Raw genomic sequence first — 27,847 nt, forward strand, 5'->3', positions numbered from 1 at the left:
CACAATTTTGCTTCCCAAACAAATGTATGTTCGTTAAAGGATGTTTACATATTTTTACTCTAAAACAAGGCAAAAATGCTGATATTAAAGAAAATTGCTTAACGGCAGAATTTAGCTTAAAATCGCTGCAAAAAGAACATGTATTATCTTCCTCCTTGTAATCAGGTCATCCCTCAACTGATAGCACGAATTGATACCCCACGTGCTCTGGTGGGACGTCTTATTCACCAGCTACTCACCGACATTGGCCGCTACCACCCCCAGGTATATATAAAAATGAGTAATGATCACTATGCATCCGTTAGAGTAATGCACATAGAAGCTCCATCTCCATGATAAAGGCACATTTTTTATCATCTCACATCTTCTTATTTAAAAAAAAAAAATCTAGTGAAAATCTGTTAATTGGTCTGTTAGAAGTACTCTGTTGGGGAGCTACATACTGTTGAATAGAGGTCTGATAAGTGACTTTTTCCTGCTCCATGAAATTGGATGCTCGTCTGGTGGAATGCATAACTATCAAAAACCAAATATACCAATAGGTATTTTTTACTTATTGACACACTTGACTGCATTTGAAAGTACACACTATTATCTCTCATCACCTTAACATTACACATTCACAGTCATACCTAGTGCATTCGGTTGCATTACGTGATGTAAGGGAAAGTGTATTTTATTACTGCATATAGCAAAAAAATTATATTTTTACATTATTCAAGAAGAGTTTTTGTTGTTGACTGTAGTTGGTGTACAACTTGATAGTGTTCTCTTATTTAAAAACATAAGCAAAACCAAAGCTCCAGATTATGTAGGCCAACAAGTTTATTTCCTTTCTCTTAGTTATTGTAAAGGTATTTTATTCACATACAATGCCAGTCATAAGTTTGGACTAACTTAATTGTGTTTCTCATGATAGCCTTTTGGTCTAAAGGCTTAAATATGTGAATTTACATTTAATTTAAATTTATTAATTTACCAGACACTTTTACCCACAGCTAACAATATAAGGTTTCAAACATTGTCTAGAATAGTATGATTTAAGAAATAGTGAAAGCATAGAAAATAATTATTTTTAAGAGTCAGCAGGATGCAGTTAAAATATTGGTTCACTCCAGAATTAAAAATTCCTAATAATTTACTCACCCCCATGTCATCCAAGATGTTCATGTCTTTCTTTCCTCAGCCGCAAAGAAATTAAGGTTTTAGAGAAAAAAATTCCAGGATTTTTCTCCATATAGTGGACTTCAATGGGGTACAACAGTTTGAAGGTCCAAATACAGTTTCAATGCAGCTTCAAAGGCTACATGATCCCAGCCGAGGAATAAGGATCTTATCTAGCGAAACGATCGGTCAAATGTCAGATTGATTCGCTAGAAAAGACACTTATTCCTTGAGGAATGTTTTCCTCAAAAACCTTAATTTCTTTTTCGACTGAGGAAAGAAAAACATGACCATCTTGGATGACGTGGGGGTGAGTAAATTATCAGAAAATTTTAATTCTGGAGTGAAATAATCCTTTTAAGTGTTCACAGAAGAGATGAGTATTTAGCTGTTTCTTGAATATTGTCTGAGCTTTCGCAGGGATTTTGCAGGAAGATCATTCCACCACCAAGGAACATTGAATGAAAATGTCTGGAAAGTGATTTTATGCCTTTCTGTGATGGTACTGTGAGGCGGCGCTCACTCACTGACTACAGGATTCTGGAGGGGATGTAAGCTCTTCAAGTCTACATCTTCTCCAGAATCCTGTATTCGGTAAGTGGAGGTAATATTTTTTGGTGCTCATGACTTTTCTGTACGCATAAAGCAATCGATAGCCAGTGCAGAGAGGTAAAGAAAGGTGTGATGTGGGCTCTCTCTTGGGCTCATTGGAGAAGAGTGCTGCTGCATCTTGGATCATTTGTAGAAGTTTGCAGCATTCTCATTAAGGTCCTGATCTTCCTGATGTTGTGGAATGCAAACATGCTGCATGACTGTGTTGTCTTTGCATTGTTGTCTTTAAAGGTCAGTTGGTCATCAAAGATTACAAGATTTCTGGCTGACCTGGTTGGCATTATTATTAATGATCCTAGCTGGATGGTGAAACTTAATTGTACCATCACAGTAGCTGGGAAGACAAGAAGTTCTGTCTTCACAAACATGTGATTGTCTAGATTAAATGATTCCTTATAAATGAATTAGATAAAACCTAATTTGTAAGTCGCTTTGGACAAAAGCGTCTGCTAAATGACTAAATGTAAATGTAAATGAAAATGTATGTTGTGTGTCATCAGCATACATGTAGCAATGGTGGGGGAAACCATGTCCCTGTATAATAGGTCCCAGTGATGTTGTGTGTATGGAGATAAGGAAGGTTAAGTTAAAGTGGTTCTGGTCTAATTGCTTGACCTGGTTTTAGTTTAATTAGACAAACATACAGTATGTTTATGTCTATGTATGTATTTCTTTACAAAACTGACATTTTAGTCAGAAGTAAAAAAAAAAAAAAAAAAGTATCAGCACACATGGGAATTCATTCAATGCTGTTTTAAAAGCTCAGAAAAATTCAGAGACAAAAACTCAAGACATTTGACAGAATGAGTTTGCAGACTTGGAATCTAGACAAAGAACCAACAAATATTACACCTTTAGTACCATTTGTGTTATTTCATAGTTGTGATGACTTATTATTCTAAAATGTGATAAATAGTCATGACAAAGAATGGGTAGGTGTGCCCAAACTTTTTACTTGTAGTGTGCATGAATCATATGGCCTGTGACCTTTGTTAGCAGCAGTTTGATTCATAGGCTTTCTGTTTGCACACTTAAAGGCTTTGATTTATCCACTCACTGTGGCTTCCAAGTCCACCACCACTGCCCGCCACAATGCAGCCAACAAGATCCTGAAGAACATGTGTGAGCACTGCAACACCCTGGTCCAGCAAGCCATTATGGTACGAGTGCACATTCAGTTTGACTGTCTGAATAATAAATGTTTTATTATGGACACATTGGCCTTTGGTTATGTTCCTCTCCCTCTTGGTTGATTTTGCTCACTCAGACAAGCTTTACAGAATGTGCTATGAGAATGAGCTACAAGTTTCCATAAATAGTGAGTTTTTCTGTGAATGTAAATTTGAGATTTAAAAAAAAAAAAAACTATTCAAACTCACTCTCAGACTTGTACTCTCACTCATTTCGTCACTTGCAGTCGTCACCTGCATTCTCTGCTGCCTGCATCGTCGCTTACACTTGACAGAAATAAACCAGAAATATTTTTCCAACAATTTGTTTGGATTGCCAGTGGGGCCAAGAAGCTGGAATGGTTAAATGATTAAAAGTTATTTATTAATAAAATGAGAGAGACTATAATTTATTATCTTTTATTTATTCTTTTCAAAAAAAGATTTTTGTTTCTGCTTGTGGCTTGTCTCTTGTGTCTATTGTAGGTATATAATAAATTTCATTACATCAACAAATTGCTCAAAGAACATAAGCATATCCTGCATATGAGTAAAAACAAAGCTGGAGGGGGTTCCAGAGCATTATTCCTGTTCTCTGGACATTCAGCCTTTAGTTACTTGGCCATTGCCTTGGTTTTGTTACACAGTAACAAGATTCTGTTTAGCTGCCCACAGTATTTTGGGCAGCTGAACAGAATCAAGAACATTTGAGTGTTCCACACACCACTTGCTGTCTGTCTTCAAACCCACCATGAATGGATTCTGTGAAACATATAGCACAATGCTCATGATAAGGCATTTTTAATTGCAATAAACCCAAAACAATAACATTGCTTGAATGTTCAAAAAAATATTAAAGGAACTTTCACTTTACTGCTAAAGTCAGAGTTTATTTATATAACACCATTTATACAGCAGCAGCTGGCCAACATGCTTTACAACACATAAGCAAAACCAAAGCTCCAGACCAACAAGTTTATTTCCTTGCTCTTTGTTATTGTAAAGGTATTTTATTCGCATACAATGCCAGTCATTAGTTTGGACTAACTTAAATTTGTTTCTCATGATGTCAGCCTTTTGGTCTAAAGGCTGAAATATGTGAATTTACATTTCATTTAAATGTATTAATTTACCAACCCACAGCTAACAATGTAAGGTTTCAAACATGGTCTATAATAGTAGGATTTAAGAAATAGTGAAAGCATAGAAAATAAATTTTTTTAAGAGTCAGCAGGATGCAGTTAAAGTATTGGTTCACTCCAGAATTAAAATGTCCTAATAATTTACTCAATTTACTGAATCTAGAACATTTGAGTGTTCCACACACCACTTGCTGTCTGTCTTCAAACCCACCATGAATGAATTCTGTGAAATATATAGCACAATGCTCATGATGACAAGGCATTTTTTAATTGCAATAAACCAAAAACAATAATGATAACATTGCATGAATGTTCAAAAATATACAGTGAGGAAAATAAGTATTTGAACACCCTGCTATTTTGCAAGTTCTCCCACTTGGAAATCATGGAGGGGTCTGAAATTGTCATCGTAGGTGCATGTCCACTGTGAGAGACATAATCTAAAAAAAAAAAATCCAGAAATCACAATATATGATTTTTTAACTATTTATTTGTATGATACAGCTGCAAATAAGTATTTGAACACCTGTCTATCAGCTAGAATTCTGACCCTCAAAGACCTGTTAGTCTGCCTTTAAAATGTCCACCTCCACTCCATTTATTATCCTAAATTAGATGCACCTGTTTGAGGTCGTTAGCTGCATAAAGACACCTGTCCACCCCATACAATCAGTAAGAATCCAACTACTAACATGGCCAAGACCAAAGAGCTGTCCAAAGACACTAGAGACAAAATTGTACACCTCCTCAAGGCTGGAAAGGGCTACTGGGAAATTGCCAAGCAGCTTGGTGAAAAAAGGTCCACTGTTGGAGCAATCATTAGAAAATGGAAGAAGCTAAACATGACTGTCAATCTCCCTCGGACTGGGGCTCCATGCAAGATCTCACCTCGTGGGGTCTCAATGATCCTAAGAAAGGTGAAAAATCAGCCCAGAACTACACGGGAGGAGCTGGTCAATGACCTGAAAAGAGCTGGGACCACCGTTTCCAAGGTTACTGTTGGTAATACACTAAGACGTCATGGTTTGAAATCATGCATGGCACGGAAGGTTCCCCTGCTTAAACCAGCACATGTCAAGGCCCGTCTTAAGTTTGCCAATGACCATTTGGATGATCCAGAGGAGTCATGGGAGAAAGTCATGTGGTCAAAATATAACTTTTTGGTCATAATAGAACTTTTTGGTCATAATTGCACTAAACGTGTTTGGAGGAAGAAGAATGATGAGTACCGTCCCAAGAACACCATCCCTACTGTGAAGCATGGGGGTGGTAGCATCATGCTTTGGGGGTGTTTTTTTTGCACATGGGACAGGGCGACTGCACTGTATCAAGGAGAGGATGACCGGGGCCATGTATTGCGAGATTTTGGGGAACAACCTCCTTCCCTCAGTTAGAGCATTGAAGATGGGTCGAGGCTGGGTCTTCCAACATGACAATGACCCGAAGCACACAGCCAGGATAACCAAGGAGTGGCTCTGTAAGAAGCATATCAAGGTCCTGGCGTGGCCTAGCCAGTCTCCAGACCTAAACCCAATAGAGAATCTTTGGAGGGAGCTCAAACTCCGTGTTTCTCAGCGACAGCCTAGAAACCTGACTGATCTAGAGAAGATTTGTGTGGAGGAGTGGGCCAAAATCCCTCCTGCAGTGTGTGCAAACCTGGTGAAAAACTACAGGAAACGTTTGACCTCTGTTATTGCAAACAAAGGCTACTGTACCAAATATTAACATTGATTTTCTCAGGTGTTCAAATACTTATTTGCAGCTGTATCATACAAATAAATAATTAAAAAAATCACACATTGTGATTTCTGGATTTTTTTTTTTTTTGATTATGTCTCTCACAGTGGACATGCACCTACGGTGACAATTTCAGACCCCTCCATGATTTCTAAGTGGGAGAACTTGCAAAATAGCAGGGTGTTCAAATACTTATTTTCCTCACTGTATATATTAAAGGAACTTTCTTTTTACTGCTAAAGTCAGAGTTTATTTATATAACACCATTTATACAGCAGAAGCTGGCCAACATGCTTTACAACACATCATTAAAAACACCAATCAGAATACCATAAAGAAAAATGAGAACAAATAATAATAAAACAACAAATAATATCTGCAGTGAAAATAAATTAATAAATAAATAAATCATAAAAAAACTCATATAATGATTAGAATGTATAAGCCCACTGGCAGAAATAAGTCAGAAACCAGATTGAAAACTACATCAATGCAATCAAGAATTTATAGAAGCCGAATGGCCCAGTAGTCGTACTCTAAGTATTCATAATATTTTGTGATCATTTAAGGAACTTTGAAAACCAGTCAGAAGTAGTGAGCACTACTCTTCTAACAACACCCATTTCTTGTGGTGATTGAAGGGGTGCATTCTCCAATATAGGATGTTGTTTATCTATATTACCATCATCTGCCTAAAAAATAATACAACCAAATATATATTACGTTTAGTCTGTCTTAATTTTATAAATTACATTTTAAAGACAAATTGCAATTTTCTTTATATACAAAATGTTTTTATTAAACATTAAATGTTGTGTTCGTGTTTCCAAAATCACAGATTTCCCTATTAAAGACGCAACATTTAGTTGTAATTCCTTTTCATTTAGTTAAGTCACACATGTACTATTGCCTCCTCTGCCACAGTTTTACTGTGAGAATGTAAAGTAAAACAGACGGTAAACTATAGCCTACAGTGCTAATGTGTAAGTGACATAATAACCTTAAGACAATATAAAAATAAATGCCATTCTGTCAAATTGTTTATTTTATGTATTCAAGATAGTAAAAGAGTGGCATCATACCAAAATCGTAATAAATAGCCTAATGTCTAAAGCACAAGGAGCTGTAAGTCATAAATCAGTATAACTTTTAATTATTGTATATCAGCAATAGAAAGTCTAAACACAGCGTATAATTATGTTTTGGGAAAAAGACACACAGCAATGATTTTTTAACTAAATGAGACATAATCCACTATGCATTGATATAAGATGGTCTTGCAGTCAGTGGAAAATGTAGGTTGCGATTACAAGTGACGTCACTGGCAGAGGAAGCGCAAGTCTGAGAGTGCAAGTTTAAGTCATCAGCCAGACCCTTCTCAAACTCTCAGATCCTCCAGAGAATGAAACTTACAATAGAAAAGAGAAAAAGATTGTCGGTAACACTTTATAATAACTGCATGCTATTAATCATTAGTTAAGCATTACTGAACAGTTAATTCATCATTTATAAAGCATAAATAGACATTAATAAGCAGTTTATAAATACAGCTATAAATGCTTTATTCTTGATTTATAAACATATCTATAATGTGTTTAATAATTGTATTTTCACACTTTATTAATGATCAATTTATCATTTCTAAATTAAGTGTTGCATTATTTACAAACCAGTTACATAATTTACCATTATTTACAAACTAGGTCTTGTCATTGATTAATAAGATCACTTAGAAAGTGTAAGTAAATGTAGTAGATGCAGGGAGTTAAAAAGCGTTTAGTTGTGGTCAGTTAACTATTTTTGTGAGCTCATCTAAATTGAGGACTAGTTATGCCTTGTAAAGCATTTATAAAGGAGATTTAAAGGCTCATTTATCTTATGAACAGAAAAAGGAAACAAACACAACACAGTGATACAGAACATAAAAATATTTAACAGCCTTTAAATCTCCTTTGTAAATGCTTTACATGGCATAAATAGTCCTCACTTTAGATGAGCTCACAAAAATAGTTAACTGACCACTACTAAATGCTTTATAACTACCTGAATTAACCATTAATTACTGTAAAAATGCACTCTAATAAAGCATTTATTAACACACTAAGTAACTATTACTATATGTCTGAATAATAATATGTATTTAAACAGTTTATTAATAATTTACTTACACCTTCTAAGTGATCTTATGAACCACTGACAACTCCTAAATAACCAGTTTGTAAATAATGCAATACTTCATTTAGAAATGATAAATTGATCATTAATAAAGTATGAAAATACAATTAATAAACACATTATAGATATGCTTTAAAGGAGTCATAATGTTGTGTTACCTTGGATACCCAATGCTCTATTATAGTCTTTCAGGCACTTCTAAAAAAGAAAAGTGGAAAAAAAATCAACACAGAGCCCCTCAGACCCTTATTTCTAAAGGCATTATTGTCTCGCGAGATCTGATGCGATGTTTTGGCTGTCGTGGACGGTCATTATAATAATGCAAATGAGGGGCGCGTTGATTGGTCGTAGAAAAAATACACCATTTCCAGATACATTCTTACAGAAGCCCCACTAACTGAAAGCTATTTTCAAACTGCATGTTTTGCATGAGTTTGGCTAATAATGTTTAGTGGTATATTGTTTTCATACTTGCATTTAAACAGTTTTAGCCACTGAGCATGGACTCCTGTACCGTCACTACTGTAGCTGCTAGTGTAAAACAAAGTGGAAAGATGTGGCTAGCATTCGTAGAGTCCATTCCCCGTGTTTACCTCGAAGGTAACGTTACATACAATAGCCGCATTAGCAGTTAGCTGCTATTTGTTAACCACAGTAGAGCAATAAAAACACAGTTTTACCTTTTCAATTTCTGGCAAGTCCCTGATGGTGGGGATGGCACCTTTTCCCAAACGGAGCTTCGAGGCCAAGTTCGCCTGATATTGCCCCAAATTTGTAAATGATTCCGGTGTAAAATGTTTAGCGCACACACCTAACGATACGCCACTTGAAAGAGTTGTTGGGACAGCGTCATTAAAAATGAATTTCCTCCACTGTTCCCTGATAGTTTCGTCCGTTTTTGGTAGATAAAACACATTTGCATGTTGTTTGTGGCAGTCAACCACAGAGCATCTCAGGTGTGCACTCGGTTTCTCCATCTTTCTCGAGTCAACTAAACTGAATCTGAGGGGGAGAGGGGCGGGCTTCCCGCGGCATAGGTTTGCGGTGTCCATATTTGGTATATCCTCCCCCGTCTTGACGTCAAGAGGGGGAAGAAATCAAAATCTCGTTTTTTCGTGCGCGTGCACGTGGCCTATTTTACAAACCCTGAGGTAAACAAACGCTTCACTTTTAAATATCGGCTTCCCGGCCAGTGTACAATCATTATGCAATCATAACATACATTGATTCTCGTGGAAAAGTGAAATTTCTACATTATGACTCCTTTAAAATCAAGAACAAAGCATGTATAGCTGTATTTATAAACTGCTTATTAATGCTTTATAAATGACGAATTAACTGTTTACTAGTGCTTAACTAATGATTAATAGCGTGCAGTTATTATAAAGTGTTACCAGATTGTCTGATAACATGGTAAATAACAACAATCACTAAGGTACAGGAGAAGCATTGGTAAGCAATGCTTTTAAGGCAGAGCTTAACCAATGGTCAATTATGATCCAAAACATCTGCTAAAAGCGAAATTAGTCTAAGTAGAAGCACCACATGACCCCTGTTTCTGTCCATGTTCAGGTAAGTGAGGAGCTGATCAGGGTGGCTATTCTGTGGCATGAAATGTGGCACGAAGGGCTGGAGGAGGCGTCACGTCTGTACTTTGGAGAGAGGAATGTCAAGGGAATGTTTGCCGTCCTGGAGCCCCTTCATGCCATGATGGAGAGAGGGCCACAAACTTTGAAAGAAACGTCCTTTAATCAGGTAAAAATGCACATACTTCACAAAAAAATATCATTCAAAATGTAAGAAAGTTGAGAAGATAAGACCTTTATGTGCTTAAAGTACTAAAGAAATTATTTTACCTCAGTTAATGGATGTTTTGAGTTTACAGCAGTAGTAAGACCACTGTAACACATGACTTTATGTGCATATACATTAATCTTCAGTAATATGTTTCCATTTTTCACTAAATGTGTGCTTTCTTTGCCTATCATTGAAAAAAATCCACTAGATACAAAATATTTTCTTCTACTTTCATTTCAAATATTTATTACCATTGTTTCCCAAGTTCATGGAGAACCTGGATAACTACAATATTGTGGAATTGTAAAATTGTGATTTCCTGGTCTGGAAAAGTTATTGAAAAGAATAAAATTGTCATGGAAAAATCTATGCTCTGTCCTAAAATATTTAATCAGAGTGCATTAAATTAAAAACACACATCAATTCATAATTGTAATAAATTGTTGTTGTTTTTTTGTCTTTTTCTTTCTCAAAACTACATATCTGTGTATTCTTTGGAGATTGCGTTAACCACTTTCATTCCATATATAAATGTTAATGAGTTTCATTCCATACAAGAAAGTCCTTTACTGAGAATAAAGATGCTGACCTGCATCACTTTTTCATTTTATAACTGTGGCTGTTGTTTCAGGCTTATGGCCGAGACCTGATGGAGGCGCAGGACTGGTGCAGAAAGTACATGCGATCAGGAAATGTGAAGGACCTGACGCAGGCCTGGGACCTGTACTACCACGTGTTCCGCAGGATCTCCAAACAGCTGCCACAGGTCTGCCAACAGTGTTTCCTAATGGTGTAGTGCTCAGAATAATCATTAGATCATCTACATCTGCCAGCATATCTTTTACCATAAATCATAATCATAAATTTTTTTTTTTTTACTCCTCTCCAAATCAATACTGAAAGCCAACCCCCTCCCCCCAACCTTTTTTATTCACAAAAACATTTTATTCTAGTTATTACTTACTTTTCAACTCCATGTTATTACTTTTAAACAAAATAAATTCAACATAATTTGAAAAATGTCGCTGCAGACATTCTTTACAACTTGTCTGTCATACCAAACAAGATCACAAAGAGATGTCAAAGGACTGCATACGGATACATTCAGAATTATTAAACGCACCAAATACAAAAAAAAAATTCTGAATGTTTGGAAACTCAGCAATCTGACGGCGGGACAATGTCATCAGTGAACAGTTCCTCTGTCAGAACATGTTTGTGTCTATGTTTGGAGCGTCTGATGCCCATGTGTACATAAACACCACTGATCCTCACAAACTTCTCCAAAACACACTTCTTCGGCGAGCATCCATTATAAAACACTCATGATGTTTGCGCATCAATAATAACGGACTGGCGCATGTCTAATGTACGACTCCTGTATGTCACTGTAATTGCCTTTACCTTCATTACAATTGTCATCCATCTTTACCCAACTGACGGTGCTGTCCACTGTCACAGAGCAGAGCAAGTGTTTTCAGTTCATTCCTATGGAAGTTGAGCTTCACGCTCACGCATGCTTAAATTGAAAATGCTCGCTCTGCTCCGCGGCAGTGGACACTTACCGTGAGAGATATAGTTTTCATATTCTTTGTTAATGAAGCGGTTGGGTGTTTTGAGCCACAGTTCAGCCTGTATTTCACACAGCGCGATGAGAAACAGCTTGGGTTGCTCTGAAACAATTACAGAATACGTACAGAATAATTTTTTTTTTTCACTGCACTAGAGACATATGTGATGTTGCAGGTGAACTATGGAAAGCGGATTTTCAGAATGAAGACTGGCTTTGATATTACCAGATTTTATATTATATTATATTTTTACCAGATTTTATATATTTATTATTTTATTCTATCATGTATATCTGACAGTGTTGATAAGATGTCAGATGTGAAATCGTATAAAAGAGGTGTACTTTTAAATTAACCTATTACTTCTGCCAGAATATAATTATGTTTGTTTATAAAAGTGTTAAATTGTGAAACATTATTGCATATTGCCTTGTCCACAGCTCACTTCCCTAGAGCTTCAGTACGTCTCACCTAAACTGCTTATGTGTCGTGATCTGGAGTTGGCTGTGCCCGGAACATATGACCCCAATCAGCCAATAATACGTATCCAGTCCATTGCTCCCTCACTGCAGGTTATCACCTCCAAACAGCGGCCACGCAAACTCACCATCATGGGTAAGAGACAAATAAAAAATTGCAGTTTTGCATAGGCTGTAAATTTGATTAAGACTAGGGGCAAAGAAAATTATCAACAAAAGACAAATGCACAGTTTTTCACCTGATCAGGCTCATGGCTTGCTCTGAGCAATGGCCAACTATACTGTCAGTTTGTCTGACAGCATATCTCACCAAACTGCCTGTTTAATATAAGTGAATTTAATTTGTAACATTTCAATGCAAAAATAAAACAAAATATTGCTGCGAGCAGCGATTGCGGGCCCAAGCTGCTGGCACCGCCACCCTGGTGCCTTTAGTTACACTAAAGGCACCGGGGTGGCGGTTTCACCGGCTTGGGCCCTCCATCGCTTCTCGCAGCTATATTTATATATATATATATATAATTAAATGTAACTATATATATATATATATATATATATATATATATATATCAGATAAGTAATATTATCTGTCTTGTCACTTACAAAAAAAATATATATATATGTATATAACCCTAACCCTAACATCATTCAAACTGCAAAGGGTTAACATATTTGTGTACAGTCGAAATAAAACAAAACATTGTGCTTTTGTAAAATAAATTCAAGCCATCTGCCCCCGAATGTCAGGGTCCGGGTGAGGAAGGAGACAAGCCAAGCGAAGTACCAAAATAACAAAGGTTTATTTAACAGGAGGTAACTCAAAACAAACAAGAAACAGTGTGCTGGTGCACAAACAATAACCGACCAAAGACGAGTGAAGACCAGGAACTTAAAGACCAGGTGCGGACCCTTCAGGTGGCCATGGCGGTGCGGACCCTTCGGATGGCCATGGCGGAGAAGCCCCTTCGGGTGGCCATGGCGGAGAAGCACCTCGGGTGACCGTGGCCCCTCGAGTGGCCAGGACGGAGCTCTATGGCCCCCCCCCAAAAAAAATACTTGGGGAAAGTCCCGGGTTTTAACACTGGACAGGAAGAGGCAGGGGGCGAAAGCGGCTCTGGGCTGGACAGGACCAGTGATGAAGCCGGCTCTGGGCTGGACAGGACCAGCCGCGAAGAGGGCTCAGAGCTGGACAGGACCAGCGGTGAAAACGCCTTTGGGAAGACTGGCTCTGGCTCTTGCTCGAAGACTGGCTCTGGCTCTTGCTCGACCGGGCAGCCGACACCCGACTCGGAACAAGACCCAGAACTGGACTCGGAACAGGACTCGGGACAGGATTCGGGACAGGACTCGGAACTGGATCCGGCCTCTCCGGGCCAACAACTGTCTCAGGCTCGGCGGGCATGACGCGAACTGCCTTGTCTTCGGCAGATCTGGCGTGAAGTGCGGGCTCGGCTGGACTCGGAACCGGACTCGGAACTGGATCTGGCCTCTCTGGGCCAACAACTGTCTCAGGCTCGGCGGGCATGACGCGAACTGCCTTGTCTTCGGCAGATCTGGCGTGAAGCGCGGGCTCGGCTGGACTCGGAACTTGACTCGGAACCGGATCTGGCCTCTCTGGGCCAACAACCGGCTCAGGCTCAGCGGGCATGACGCTCTCAATCTCAGGCGCGGCGGGCATGACGCTCTCAATCTCAGGCGCGGCGGGCATGCCGCGAACTGCCTTAGCTTCGGCAGATCTGGCATGAATTGCGGGCTCGGCTGGACTGGCGACAAGTGCAGGCTCGGCCGGACTGACATGAAGTGCAGGCTCGGCTGGACTGGAGTGAAGTGCAGGCTCGGCTGGACTGGCGTGAAGTGCAGGCTCGGCTGGACTGGCGTGAAGTGAAGTGCAGGCACGGCTGGACTGGCGTGAAGTGCAGGCTCGGCTGGAATGGCGTGATGCAACAGATCACGGCTATCCCGAGCCTAAGCCGCGATCTATCCAGTGAGCTCCCAGCTCATGATGTGGGTCGGTTATTCTGTCTGGGTCCGGGTGAGGAAGGAGACAAGCCAAGCGAAGTACCAAAATAACAAAGGTTTATTTAACGGGAGGTAACTCAAAACAAACAAGAAACAGTGTGCTGGTGCACAAACAATAACCGACCAAAGACGAGTGAAGACCAGGAACTTAAATACACACACAGATGAACACAAGACAGGTGATGCAGATGATGATAACGATGAACAGGTGGGTAATTGAGGGAGTGAGTTCAGGTGTGGAGACAAGGAGGATTCTGGGAACTGTAGTGAACAGGACGAAGACAGACGGTGAATGTGACACCGAAATGGCGCTAATTTTAAAATTAAACTAAAATGCTCACGGCTGCACGGGCATTCATAACGGTGAACGAGCCTGCACTTCACGCCAGTCCAGCCGTCCACGGCGATGAACGAGCAGAACAGAGGCAAAGTTTAGTTCATTCCTACTTCCATAGGAATTCATTGAAAACACTCGCTCTGCTCTGCACCATTATCCATGTCAGTGCGGACGAACATATTTTACTTTAGTTTTTAAGTTAGCGATTCAAAAGCCCCTAGCGGTGTCACACGTTGATTAACTGGTGTTAAAATATTCTCACCGTCACATACCTAGTATATTTTTATATAGATACAATAGGCCTACCTGATTTTGAACACAAGAGGGCAGTATAGCACTATGAATGACATAATTTATTTATTTTTGGACTAAAAAAACATTCTGGATGTTTTTAAACTTAAACAATTAAATTGAAAAAAAAAAGAATAAAATGGGTTTAGTTCTGATATTTGTATAATTTTATATAGAATTTTTAGAAGATATGAGGCTTATAGTGTTTCCTTTTTTGACATTAATCCCTCGCCATAGCAAAACTGCTGAGATATTTATTATCTGTTTACAATTTACCATCTTTAATGTATTTTCATCATGTTGAAAAAGTTTGGTGGGAATAAAATAAACCACTTAAGAGAAGTGGGTACAAATTCAGAGGCTGATTTTGCAAAGAAATCGACATTCAAACCATAATATCTGACTTTCTGATGCTCGGAGCTAATGAGTGTAAATTAGAAAATTGTCCGACTCGATGAGACCAATATGCGTACTGATTTTTGTGACTGTACATAAAATTAACCCCCCCACTTTTGTCAAAAGCATTTAGAAAGTGACACACTTCCTGCTGCCAGTTGGTGGCGCTATAACTTTGACTCACAATAGTCACATCCATGTGATCGGCCTCTTACAACGAACACACTGCTGAAGTTTCATCAAGATCAGTTAATGTATGCAGAAGTTATAACACACTTCCTGGGTCCCATTATTCGCCATCAATTCGTTTCCTCGCCACAGCCAAACCGTTCGAGATATCAACAATCCGTTCGCAAGAATTCATCCTCAATGTCTTGACTTCATTCACACCGAGTTTGCTGGCGATCGGATGAATTCCCTAGGAGGAGTATTTCACATTCCATTGTATGCGTTTTCCAAACAACGTATAATAACCGACTTCCTGTTGGGCTGGTGTAAAACTTAGAGCACGAAAGTTGTTCGGCCCAATGGGATCTATATGTGTACTGAGTTTCATATTATTACATGCAAGCTTGTTTGATTTATGGACCAAGTTTTCGGACACCATTCCAGGGGGCGCTGTCGAGCCCCCCTGCCACGCCAGCTTCAGTCCGGCCGCAGGTTCTGACGTGTGTGCAAAATTTCAAGAGTTTTTGAGCATGTTAAGGGCCCCAAAAGTGGCAAAAAGGCAAAAAAAAATATATAATAATCCTTCCGGAAACAATAGGGCCTTCGCCCTTTGGGCCTGTGCCCTAAAAATTAAAGCAAAGTAAAGATACATGAGCCATGATGTATGAGGGGTTGTTTGTTTTGTTTTTTTCATACACATGCGGTTGTAAATTTGAAGTTGGAGTTGGGTTTGATATGGAGAGACAAAATCTTTCTCTGTTCTCCTCTGCACCCTGCAGGTAGCAACGGTCATGAGTTCATGTTCCTGCTGAAGGGCCATGAAGATCTACGGCAAGACGAGAGGGTCATGCAGCTTTTTGGCTTAGTGAACACTCTACTGGCTAATGACCCAGCCTCCTTACGCAAGAATCTAAGGCAAGCCTCTCGCATTCATGCATCAGAACATCTCAGACAGTGTAATTCTTTAAAACAAATTACATCAGGCAAATAAGACATAGCTAAAGCAAATAATATATTGATATTGATCTTAATTGATTATCTCACTTTATGTATTTTCTCTGAAATGGCTTAAAAAGATAATTTTGGTTTTTGATTAGTGGAATCACCAATTGACGTTGTCAAGTAGATTCAGAATGTTTGATGCAAGAAGTGTGATACAGTATAAATTAGTAGTCGACCGATTTGCAGTATTATATATCGGCCACCATTTAGCACATTTAATGCAAAATGTTCATATTTTGTAGTAGTTGTGTAAAAGTCCCTCAATTGTCCTAAGTATGAAAAGCTGTATCTCATCATCAAATAGCCAATACAGGCTTCAGATAGTGGGCAGCTTTACTACTCATGCACACAATCATTGATCATCGAGGCAGCTGCACACCATAATAAAAGAAACCAAGGCAATGTACATTTTTGAACTGGGTAGTTTGTGTAACTTCAGCTATTATTTGGTCTTGTGGAATATATGTAAACATATGTTATATGAAATGGCTTATTTATGGTGGTACTAAATAAAATAAAAAGTTATGACCCCATTTTTTTTTTTAAATGACAAAACAGCTTGCAGATTCTGCAACAAGTATTCAAACTTGTGAGAGCAACTGCATATTTTCACTAAAATATTTTAATAAAAAATCCCACGCAAGGACTTAAGTGAACATCTTTTGCATTGATTCCATGAAGTGGCCAGTTTTAAAAGATTCCTACAAATGACCTGACCTGAATTTACTAATGTTAATGTTTTAAAGTTTTTAATCCGATATGGCATTACAGTCTTTCTCTCACTTTTGGCTGCTCCCTTTAAGGGTCACCACGGTGACCACATAGATCACCCACATATTGATTTGGAACAGGTTGTACACCAGATGTCCTTCCCGACACAACCCAGCACTGGGTGTGCAGTGCACTAACTCATGCAACCCCAGTACTAGGATGCAGTCACACGAACACACACACACACACACACATACACACACTCACTCCTGTGGGAAATTTAGTATATCCAGTCCACTTGTATTGTGGGGGAAACGAGAGCACCCCGAGGAAACCCATGCTAACACGGAGGGAACATGCAAAACTGCACATAGACTTCTTGCTCAGCTGGTACTCAAATTGAGGACCTTCTTTCTGTGAGGCAACAGTGCTCCCCACTGAGCAGAACTGGTATTATCTCCTCAAATATTGGCACCTTTGGAAAATATGAGCAAAACTTGTTCGCTTTCGATTTGTTGGTTTGGTCTTTTATTTACAATATTCACTAAATCTTCTTTTTTTTTCAACTATGTTTTTTTTTTTTTTTTTTTTTTTTTAATATGCTTGCAATCAAAATTATTGAACCCCTTGACAAGACATTCTGGTTTTGTGAACAAAATTGTATGAAAACACTAAGTCACCAGTAAACCATCATAGAATGTTTATTCATACACATTTGAGGGAATCTGAGAATGTAAAGTTGAGTTACTTAGTTCAAATGAAAAATAAAAAAATTAATTGGTTCTAAACATAACATATCAAAAATATTCAACCCCCCAAAAAGTTTTTTTTAGAGAGAATTGTTTACTCTTTATAACCTCAAATAAACTTTAGATGTGCCCAATAATAGAGGAGTCGTTATATAAACTTTGTGTGTATGTCGCCTCCAAGAATACAAGAACACCCACTTTCGTCCTCCCAGTTAGGACAGGTGGGCTTATCAGATGTAATTTGTGCTTGTCCACAGCAGCAATGTTGTTGTCCCGCACCATTCCGCATCTTGACGCAGAGGCTGACGGAGGAGAGATGTTATTTCACTTTAACGATGAATGAATTTTGAGAGATAATTGGTCATGCCAAGAAACCTCTGCAAACCATGTTTGCCCTCTGGATCAGGCATCTGGTGGATGGCCTTGGTTTTGTTTGGGTCGGGCTTGACACCTTTATCTGTGAGAAGGTGGCCGAGACCCTGAAGCTTCATCTTGTCAGGTTCAGCTGCATATTGATGGCTCTGACACACATTTAAGAAGTTTGTTGTGTTCCTGTACAGAAGAAACCCAGATCAAGATGTCATCTACGACTATTTAATGTGGCTGTCCAGAAAAGAGCTGTTCCATGCATCTCTGAATAACTTATTCGTAAAAAAAAAGATCTTCCGAACGAGGTCATAATTGTCATGAGTTTCAATGATTCCACTTCCAGTGGGATTTGCCAGAATCCACATCTTGCATCTAGAACGCTAAATGAAGACCTTTGCTTGTGGCAAATTAGCGATCACTTGCTCTAAAGTCTTTAATGGGTGATGAGGCCTCAAGAGAGCCTTGTTAAGATGCATGGGGTCAATGTATATAATGTGTACTGGACCATACTGGACCAGACTGCAGCTGCCATGGCAGACACCCAAGGATTAGCTTCCTCCACTGCCGAAGTAATTCCTAGTCTGGCCATCTTTTCCAACTCTTGGGCAACTTTCATGTCTATTTTCATATCTATTGGTGGTCCTCACTTTCCACTTCATTTATGATTTAATTAAATTCTTTCATCAGGTTTTCGCATCATGATATTCTGTCTATGCATGTCTGTTTATTATCATGTTCCGTTCTGGCAAGCAAATCTCATAAAATTTCTTAACACAACACATCAGGATCCTCTTTGTCCTCACCCACTTTCATCCTCCCAGTCTCTTCCCCCCATGTCCATTTCAAAATGTCTGGCTCCCATACATCAGAATCAGAATGAGCTTTATTTGCCAAGTATATTTACACACAAGGAATTTATCTTGGTGACAGGAGCTTCTATTCCAGTGCAAAAGAAAGTACAGACATAGTGCAGACAAACATGATAGTGCAGGCATACATAGGAAATTACACAGTAGAAATAAAAAATAAAAAAATAATATAAGAAACCAAAATAATGCAATATAATAGAGCAATTTAAGGTTGGGCAGGGGGAACCAATAATCTTCTCAGCCATCCTACATCTATGAATTTGTACATATTCTACATTAAACAAATTGCCATAATGTCATGATTCTTTAGTGAATTTATGATGCTCGTCGCATGGTTAACTATTTACACTAACTGCAGCAGCAAAGCACCCCATAACAAGACTGACCCACCTCCGTGTTTGACCTTGGGAATGGTTTTCTTATCGTCATAAGCCATTCCTTTTTTTGTACCAGGCATATTTCTTTATCTTTGGGTCCAAAGTTTTAGTTTGGTCTCGTCACTCTAGTACTCAAGAACATGTGAGGGCACACCACAGCTTAACATATGGAAGTGCCGGTACTGCCTACCAGTGCGTACTGGTTAGCCAGAGCACTGAAAATGATGCTGCCAACTGTGTCTCTAGGAACTTTTAATGTCTTGGAATGTTCTTATAGCCATAGCCTTTTTGACAACTTTTCTCTTAGCTTTTGTGAGAGCTCTTTTGTCTTGGCCATATTTGCTACTCAACTTCAGCACTAAATTTAAACAAAATGTATGCATGTGTCACAACTTAAAGCTGCAGTCCGTAGTTTTTCTTCTTTGTCACCATCTCTGTTCGAAATCTGCAATTGCAGTTATTCGCAGAATTATCAACTTTATGTGGGTTGTGCCTTGGCACAGCACTGCACGGATGAATCCAATGTTTTGAGGAGAATGTGCGGCTGTCAGTCACCGCACCAGTGTGGATACTGTCATTCGGAATCACAGATTCAAATTTTTGGAAGTATGACCAACATAAGAATTTTCACTGGAAAATGTCATCTGAACAAGTAAATAACTTCCACTTTTGTTCTGACCAACTAAGAAAAAAAAAGCATTGCAGTAAATTGCACTGATTAAATCTAACGATCGCTTATGTCTTACCTGTCCAGCAGAAAAAAAGCCGTCTCTGCGTCCGTTTTGAACCTCTGCCCATCTGATATTTTTCCTTGTTTTCTCAGGGGCCCAGTTGCAGTCTTTTTTTTTTTTTTTGTAGCCATTCCGAAGTTTTTTGCAATTTACAACGGGTGAATCTCCATTTGTCACTGGTGATTGTCATTTGAACCTTTCTGGATCCGCCATCAAATTGACAAGTTTAATTATATAAAGTGCTGTGAGAAAAGGCTATAAATCTCCACCTCCAACATCCTCACACACAATATAGCTTGAATTTCCTGCGGAAATCCACCAGTACCACTGGAACTAAAAACATTATTACAAGCTTACCGTTTTGAATCGAGCTAAGGCAAGCAGATAGTTTTGAACACTGGCTGGTTATGTACTTGCTCAATTTATTTTGGATAATTTTTAACCCAAAAAAGTTACGGAATGCAGCTTTAAGAGTTGTTATATTAAAGGCCCAGGTGTCCTTTTAATTTCCGCATCTGGACACGTCTCGCTTGCAGTCGTGTCCGCACAGCTTTCAAAGTACACTCAACCACGGATGAACGCGGATGGCCAACTTCGACACATGTGCAGTACTTTTGTTGTTACTCTTCTGTCTCTTCTGTGTTTCTTGCGCATGCGCTGTTGTACGTGCACCATTCTGCGCGGTCTCAAAAATTTGGCTGCATGCGGACAGGATGTGCGGATGTCCACGAACCCTCCTGATGATGAAAATTGTGTCACGCGGATGGCCGAAGTATACTTTGGGATGAAGTGTCGACTTCCCAAGAGCTTAATTGAATTTTTCATACCATTTTGAATCCATAATAGCATGTACCCTAACAGGTTGTCTAGGACCTTTGATTGAAAAATAGCCCCACAAAATCAAAGATCCACCACCATGCTTCTCTGTAGGGTTGAGGTACTTTTCTACATGGCTATCTCTCTGTGTACAACAAAGCATTTCCAAAAAACTATATTTTGGATCTGTTTTTAAATAGATGTTGTGATTTTTATTTTATTTATTTTTTTATAGCCATATCCTAATTTGTGCAGCCTTTCATCTTATAAATCATCTTCTCAGATCTTTCCCATAGTGATGACTAAAGGAATTTGGCCTTTTTATCGCCTTATATTTATTCCCCAGTAAAACAGGAAATCATTTACAAGAACATAAAAACATACATTATAAATGAAAACATACTTCAGATTTTTACTCCTAAGAATTTCTAGGGGTGCCAATAATTGTAGCACAAATTTAGGGGAAACAACATTTCACATTTATTTGTTCTTGGATTTTTTTGTCTAAAAGGGCAAACTCATAGCCCTTTATTTACCAAGAGTGCTTATATATGTGGATGACTCTACAATGCTCATACTCACTAGTCAGAGTATGAACTCACTAGTCAAGCGTAGTCTATTTGCATTGTTTTTTCAGAACTAATTAAAAAATGTCACCCAGCCCTATAGGTAGGTTATGATGATATAATGCTCATGTTTCCTCTAATGAATGTGTCTTTTAACAGTATTCAGCGCTATGCTGTGATCCCACTTTCCACCAACTCTGGTCTGATCGGCTGGGTTCCTCACTGTGACACGCTGCATGCACTGATTCGAGACTACCGAGAGAAGAAGAAGATCCTACTCAACATTGAACACCGCATTATGCTTAGGGTAACATGTCTTAAGCATAGCAAATACAGCTTCCTGATGTGACACCACATTTATTTGTGATAAAGCCCCTTTTCTTTACAAAATAAAAATTGTTGCCATATTTGAAGCACCTATATAAAATGTATGTGCCATAGTAAAATATTATGTTCGACATCGGTAACCATTTTGAAGCGCTAAACCTTTTTTTTATATAATCCTTAGATGGAAACATGGCTAGTGAGGTATGAAATAAAATAAGCAAGTCATGAAGTGCACCCTTTTATCCAAAATAAACTGGGGGCAATTATTACAGGGACAATTCCCTGTGAAGTAATGTGGAGTTACATTCTTTAAATGAGGACATAAATGCTAACTCTTGGCTAGAGCCAACATGCTCTCTGGTTACAAACCATGAGCTTTAGACACTATGCCACTCTGTAAAGTGGACCAAATAAAAGGGCTGCATTATGCGGATAAAGCAGGAAGAAGTGAAGAACTGAAGTAAAACTGATCTCCGAAATTACTTAACTTCATTGAACAACTAAAACTGTGTCATTTATGTTAGATGGCCCCTGACTATGATCACTTGACTCTCATGGAGAAGGTGGAGGTGTTTGAGCATGCTGTGAACAATACAGCAGGAGACGACCTGGCCAAACTGCTCTGGCTTAAGAGTCCCAGTTCAGAGGTTCGCATTCATTATCTTCTCTCCTTCTCATAAAAAAAACTGTTGTGTTGTATATTAGGCATGTGGTCATATTAGCTGTGATCAGAGTCCATTCCAGTCACTTCATACTAAACTCTTTCTGCAGCCCCTCTACATTGTGACATGTGGCAAGATTTTAGTACAGATATATTTTCACTGCATGTTTTGTTCCATGACTGCTTAGGGCACCTACACTAGAACATTACTGAGCGTCTGATGGGAAGGAATGTATAAGCACATTTAAATTTAAATAAAGCAGGAATTAGGGGTGTGAGATTTTGACAAAAAAAAATACTTTATCTCAATATTTTCTGAGATTTTGTATGATAATATCGATAATTAGGCAATATTTTGCTGAGTGTGTTTTTGTGCTGATTGTGGATAGCTTACTCCCAAAAGCTTTTCATATTCTGCATATTTTGTGTGGTGGTTTGTTTACAGCAGTGAAAGAAATGAACTTTTTCACTACGTACACCCTAAACCCGATTTCCAGGGGATTTTTACCTTTATAGTGGCAATTTTTTTATTAGATGTATGCATCATCTATTATGTCAAATTCTTGCATTTAATCATTAAATTCAATTAGAATAATAAGGAACTATAGGATGTTACCAATCAAATGAAATCATTGTGAACAAAATCCACTTTTCCTGCTTCTGTGCCACTTCTGCAGTGCATCTAAGGCAGCATTTAGATGTATTTACATTGCAAGTTTAAAAAATACTTTGAAAAAATTATATTGGTTAAAAAAAAAGTACTAGCCAATGGCCATTCTTTTGCCAATGTATCTGTAGAGGGTTGCACTACTGAATAGAGCAATGACTTGATGAAGTGCCCTGGAATATACATGCAGTGACCATGCAGTGAAGTAAATTGCCTGAAATCTGTCAAAAACATGTCTGGGTCATATTACACCCCCAAAATATGAAATAGAAATTAGGAAATATCTATAAATTGTGCATAAACAACATGAAGCCTATTTTAGTACCAGTTATAAGCATTTAATTGTATTACAATTAAATGTAATACAGAAAATTTGTATTGTGAAAAAATGTGCTGTGTCCAGCTATGATTATTTTAATGTATTTAACGTATTACAATAGTGAAAATGAGATTTATTTGATGTAACATTAGGATTTACTTACTATTTGTAAAATATAGTTAAGTTTTGTTTGATTTTGGTGTGAAATTTGACCTAGGCATTTAATCAAAAGATTCAGCATTATACTGAGTGGTTTTTTTTACAAATAAAGGGAATAGTTCAACTGTGTGCAGATTTTCCTCGTTTATTTTCATATGTTTTGTTTTGATAATAATTTGGAGATAATTTGGATGTGCATACTTTTTCCCTCCTTCTAGTAGTGAAATTTATACCATTGTATCTACAAGATACTATCAGTTATTTATGCATTATTGTATTATTTTAATTTACAAAATGAAAAATGGGTTTACATAGCTTCCTCTTTATACAGGTTTGGTTCGACAGGAGGACCAACTACACCCGTTCACTAGCTGTCATGTCCATGGTTGGTTATATCTTAGGGCTTGGGGACAGGTACAAACTGAACAAAAATTATTGCATTTTATCAGCATTTATCACAGTAGTTTATTCATTTTTTATTATATTATGAATAATGTTTTTTTCCCTCCAACCACAGACATCCTTCCAATCTAATGTTGGACAGGCTCAGTGGAAAGATACTGCATATCGATTTTGGGGATTGTTTTGAGGTAGTTTTTCTTAGAAGCTACAACAAATAACCAACATACAGTGGTTTTGTTCATTCATAACTGAAATGTTGTTTTATATCTTAAGGTTGCAATGACCAGAGAAAAATTCCCTGAGAAAATACCTTTCAGATTAACCCGGATGTTGACCAATGCCATGGAGGTAAGATGGTCATTTATATGTGAGTGTATTTGGAGTGTTAAAGCTCTAAAAGCTTTTTCACCTTGTCTTTACTAGCTACTTTTCATGCCTGTTAATTTTGATCAAAATCACTATAAAATTCATTCAGCACTAATTTTGTACGATTCTTTAATCAGAAGGGTTTAAATCAGAAGGGTTACTCATTTAAAGTCAGTGTTTATTGCTGCAAATGAGGGAGCATAAAACTTTTACACCTCAATTACAAGCTGAGGTACCAAAACTCCACACCAAACTATGTATTAAAAAACATATGGCACAAATTTATGATCATATAAGAGTCATAGAAGCCGATACGTTATAATTATTTTACATGAAATATAAGCAGGGCACACCTGAAGCTCTACCTAAAATTCCCTAAAGTAATTCTCCTTCTCTCCACGACAGCAATCACATCAAATATAACCATTGACTCTAATAAGGGGGGAGAGGACTACACTGGTTGCACTGTTTGTTTTTCCTTGCAGCCTTCAAGGACAACCAATAGAAAATGTGTTTTCTTGTCATTATTTTGTGGTACATTTAATTTAGACTGCAAACACATATTCACAACTAAGGCAAAATACAATTCAATTTACCGTGATGTTGGAGATTCAGCAGTTGCCATTATACAGCGGTACATAAAACTAGGGATGTTAACCGATGACCGTTTGACCGATGGTTGACCGTATCAACGTTAACCGATCAAAGTTGTCGGTAGTCTGTAAAAAAAAAGAAAAAAAAGTGAACTCTAAATTAGGCTATTATAGACAGTGGACTAAATGCTATTACAGTTAGCCATCTCATTCCAATATCTTTTTGTGTGAAGTGAACAAATCCCTCACACTCAATTTTTTCATAACTCGCCCTTTTGTAGCCTACTTAATAAACCAATAAAAACATTTGGCGCGAGGTCACAGCGTTTGGGTTCGCGCGCTCACAAGGTTTGCAAAAAGTAAAGGCTACAGGCTAAAACACTCGAGGTTAGAGCCAGGGCAGCACTACCTCAAACCAGCCGCGGCGCTACCATTGTTTTTAGGTCCGGGCCCACCCATTTTCTACTATGTTTCTTCATTCGGATCTATGTGCGATCCATTCCATTCTAAACAAACAACGCAGTTTACATGCTTCGTCCTTGTTACATTAGTCATTAAGATAATAATTAATAAATGCATGCATAATTATCAATGAACTTGATAAATGTTGCAGATATTGTTTACTATGCATGCACAAACAAATGCCTTTCAACTTATGCGTTCAAAATTCAGAATAAAATGAATGTGCAGCAATTTGTACAAATAGAGAGTCTGTAGGCCTACTATATGTGTTGTAGCCATTAAATAAGCTCATTTAGTTTCATATTTGTTAAAATATTATGTTATTTTTTCATCTATGTTGATTATGAAAAGTGAACCGCACAAGTAAGATAGGATGCACAATATATCGAGAGATGTGGGTCAGACATGATTTTGACCACTTCATTAAGTTTTGTTTTGTAGAAAGCCTTTTTTTAAGTGAATTTCGTTTTGTATAAATTGTATCTTAATTTTAATAATTTTTTTATCAACCAATTGCCTGGATTTAATAAATAAGAAGTATCAATATAGATCAATATAATCATGGAGGCGCCCGCGCGGTCACTTGAATTGCTCGTGAACAGGAGCGCATCTCATCCTAACTTAACTAAACTCAGCGTATGCCTCACATGAAATATATCTTAAGAAAGCTTGTCTTTTTAACAATTTAAAACGAAAATAAATAGGCTACTCTCTGATTAATCCATGATGTGCATTTCTCTCTATAGGCGTGTTCACTACGGAGATGGCGATCGTCAACTTCATCTTTACAGCTGTTGTTTCTGTTAATAAACTAAAAATAATAGGCCTATAATTTTAAAATACGCTGAAACGGAGATGAAGGGGAACCGTTTTTTTTTTTTGGCTTATTTTAACTGGCCTTCAGTTTTCTGGAGGCCCACCTACAATCAAAATCCTGGCGCCGCTAGTGCCTCAAACTAAAGCGGCGTCTCTTCGGGGCTGTCCTTTTCTGCGCTGTTGGGGATTTTTTAAAAAAGTGACGTGAGTGGAAGGGCGGCGCGGGGGCTTGTGTGTGAGAGCGGGAGGCAGAGCGGCAGAGAGATGCGACAGAGTTGCGAAATTGCAGACGCGGCTCGAAATGGCTGTTATTTCAAATAGCGTAGCATATTTTAAACTAATCGGTTAACCGGTTTCAACCGGCTAATGAGGCTCGGTGGTCGGTCAAGAAAATGTTTAGTTTTCGCCATCCCTACATAAAACACACATATTCTAGTATTTCATCAAAAGATGGGGCCCTTTTTTAATGATCTAAGCGCATAGTCTAAATCGCACGGCATAAGCGCACTTAGGGCATGTCCGAATCCATTTTTTCTAGTTTAACGATGGGAAAAATGGTTGGCGTGCCCAGCGCTTGGTCTAAAAGAGTTGTCCCTATTCTTTTAATGAGTAATGGGTGTGTTTTGGACGTAATGTGCAATAAACCAATCAGAGTCCCATCTCCCATTCCCTTTAAAAGCCAGTTGCGCTTACGCTACGTAAAGGCTTGCTTTTTACATGCCGGAATTTGCAAGCGAAAAGACTAAACGCTTCTGCAGAGAGGAAACGGATCAGCTCGTGCGCGAGGTTAAAGCGCACAAGCAGACCACCTACGGGACAAGCCGGATTCCACCATATCTTTATGTACACAATATTAATCTTTTACATTGTAATCCTTTTATTTATAATAATAATACGTTTATTTTATATAGCACCTTTCAGAAAACTCAAGATCACTTTACAATAAAGTACAAATAAACATGACATAGAAACGATACAAATAAACTGAGATGAATAACATAATAGATAGAGGTAGGGCTGAACGATACATCGAATTTTCATCGTCATCGCGATATGAACTCACGCGATGAACACATCGCAACCGACACAATGAATAATGCCTGGTTCAGATTACAAGATTTTTGTGTCTGTTACGATAGTCACGGTGTCAGATTACACGATTTTGACTCCTAAAATCTTGTCCTGTTGTGGACAAGAAACATGTCAGACTACACATTGCTTTCCGACCAGTCATCGCGTGCCGTTACACGCACACATTCACTCGCACGCACACACACACACGCTCACTTGTGCGCACACACACACACACACACACACACACACACACACACACTGAGTCCCTCGCTCGCTCACTCACTCACTTGCGCTCACTCACTCGCGCACACACACACACTGAGTCCCTCGCTCACTCACTCACTTGCGCACACTCGCACACACACACATGTCTGGTTCACTATCTTTGTGGGGACTCTCCATAGACGTAATGGTTTTTATACCGTACAAACTGTATATTCTATCCCCTTACACTAACCCTACCCCTAAACCTACCCATCACAGGAAACATTCTGCATTTTTACTTTCTCAAAACAACTCATCCTGTGTGATTTATAAGCCTTTTGAAAAGTGGGGACCGCTGGCTGGTCCCCACAATGTAGGTGATCTCAGGTTTTACTATTCTTATGGGGACATTTGGTCCCCACAGTGTAATATAAACAAGGGCACTCGCACACACACACACACACACACACACTGAGTCCCTCGCTCACTCACTCACTCACTCGCACACACACACACACTCGCACGCGCACACACTCTCGCTCACATACTC

At 38.5% G+C, this 27,847-nt stretch overlaps 1 protein-coding gene across 1 annotated transcript in view; it reads left to right on the forward strand.

The window, feature by feature from the left end:
• Positions 1-27,847, forward strand: part of mtor (mechanistic target of rapamycin kinase) — a 222,836-nt gene that overhangs the window by 164,493 nt on the left and 30,496 nt on the right. The window contains exons 42-52 of the mRNA XM_084388404.1: positions 166-264; positions 2,814-2,936; positions 9,572-9,754; positions 10,428-10,562; positions 11,808-11,982; positions 15,837-15,972; positions 21,407-21,554; positions 22,099-22,221; positions 23,712-23,794; positions 23,898-23,970; positions 24,056-24,130. Coding sequence (XP_084244530.1) covers positions 166-264; positions 2,814-2,936; positions 9,572-9,754; positions 10,428-10,562; positions 11,808-11,982; positions 15,837-15,972; positions 21,407-21,554; positions 22,099-22,221; positions 23,712-23,794; positions 23,898-23,970; positions 24,056-24,130 — 1,353 coding nt within the window. The remainder of the gene's footprint in view (positions 1-165; positions 265-2,813; positions 2,937-9,571; positions 9,755-10,427; positions 10,563-11,807; positions 11,983-15,836; positions 15,973-21,406; positions 21,555-22,098; positions 22,222-23,711; positions 23,795-23,897; positions 23,971-24,055; positions 24,131-27,847) is intronic.

The sequence above is a fragment of the Rutilus rutilus genome (assembly GCF_951802725.1).
Source record: "Rutilus rutilus genome assembly, chromosome: 19".
In the NCBI taxonomy this organism is placed as follows: domain Eukaryota; kingdom Metazoa; phylum Chordata; class Actinopteri; order Cypriniformes; family Leuciscidae; genus Rutilus; species Rutilus rutilus.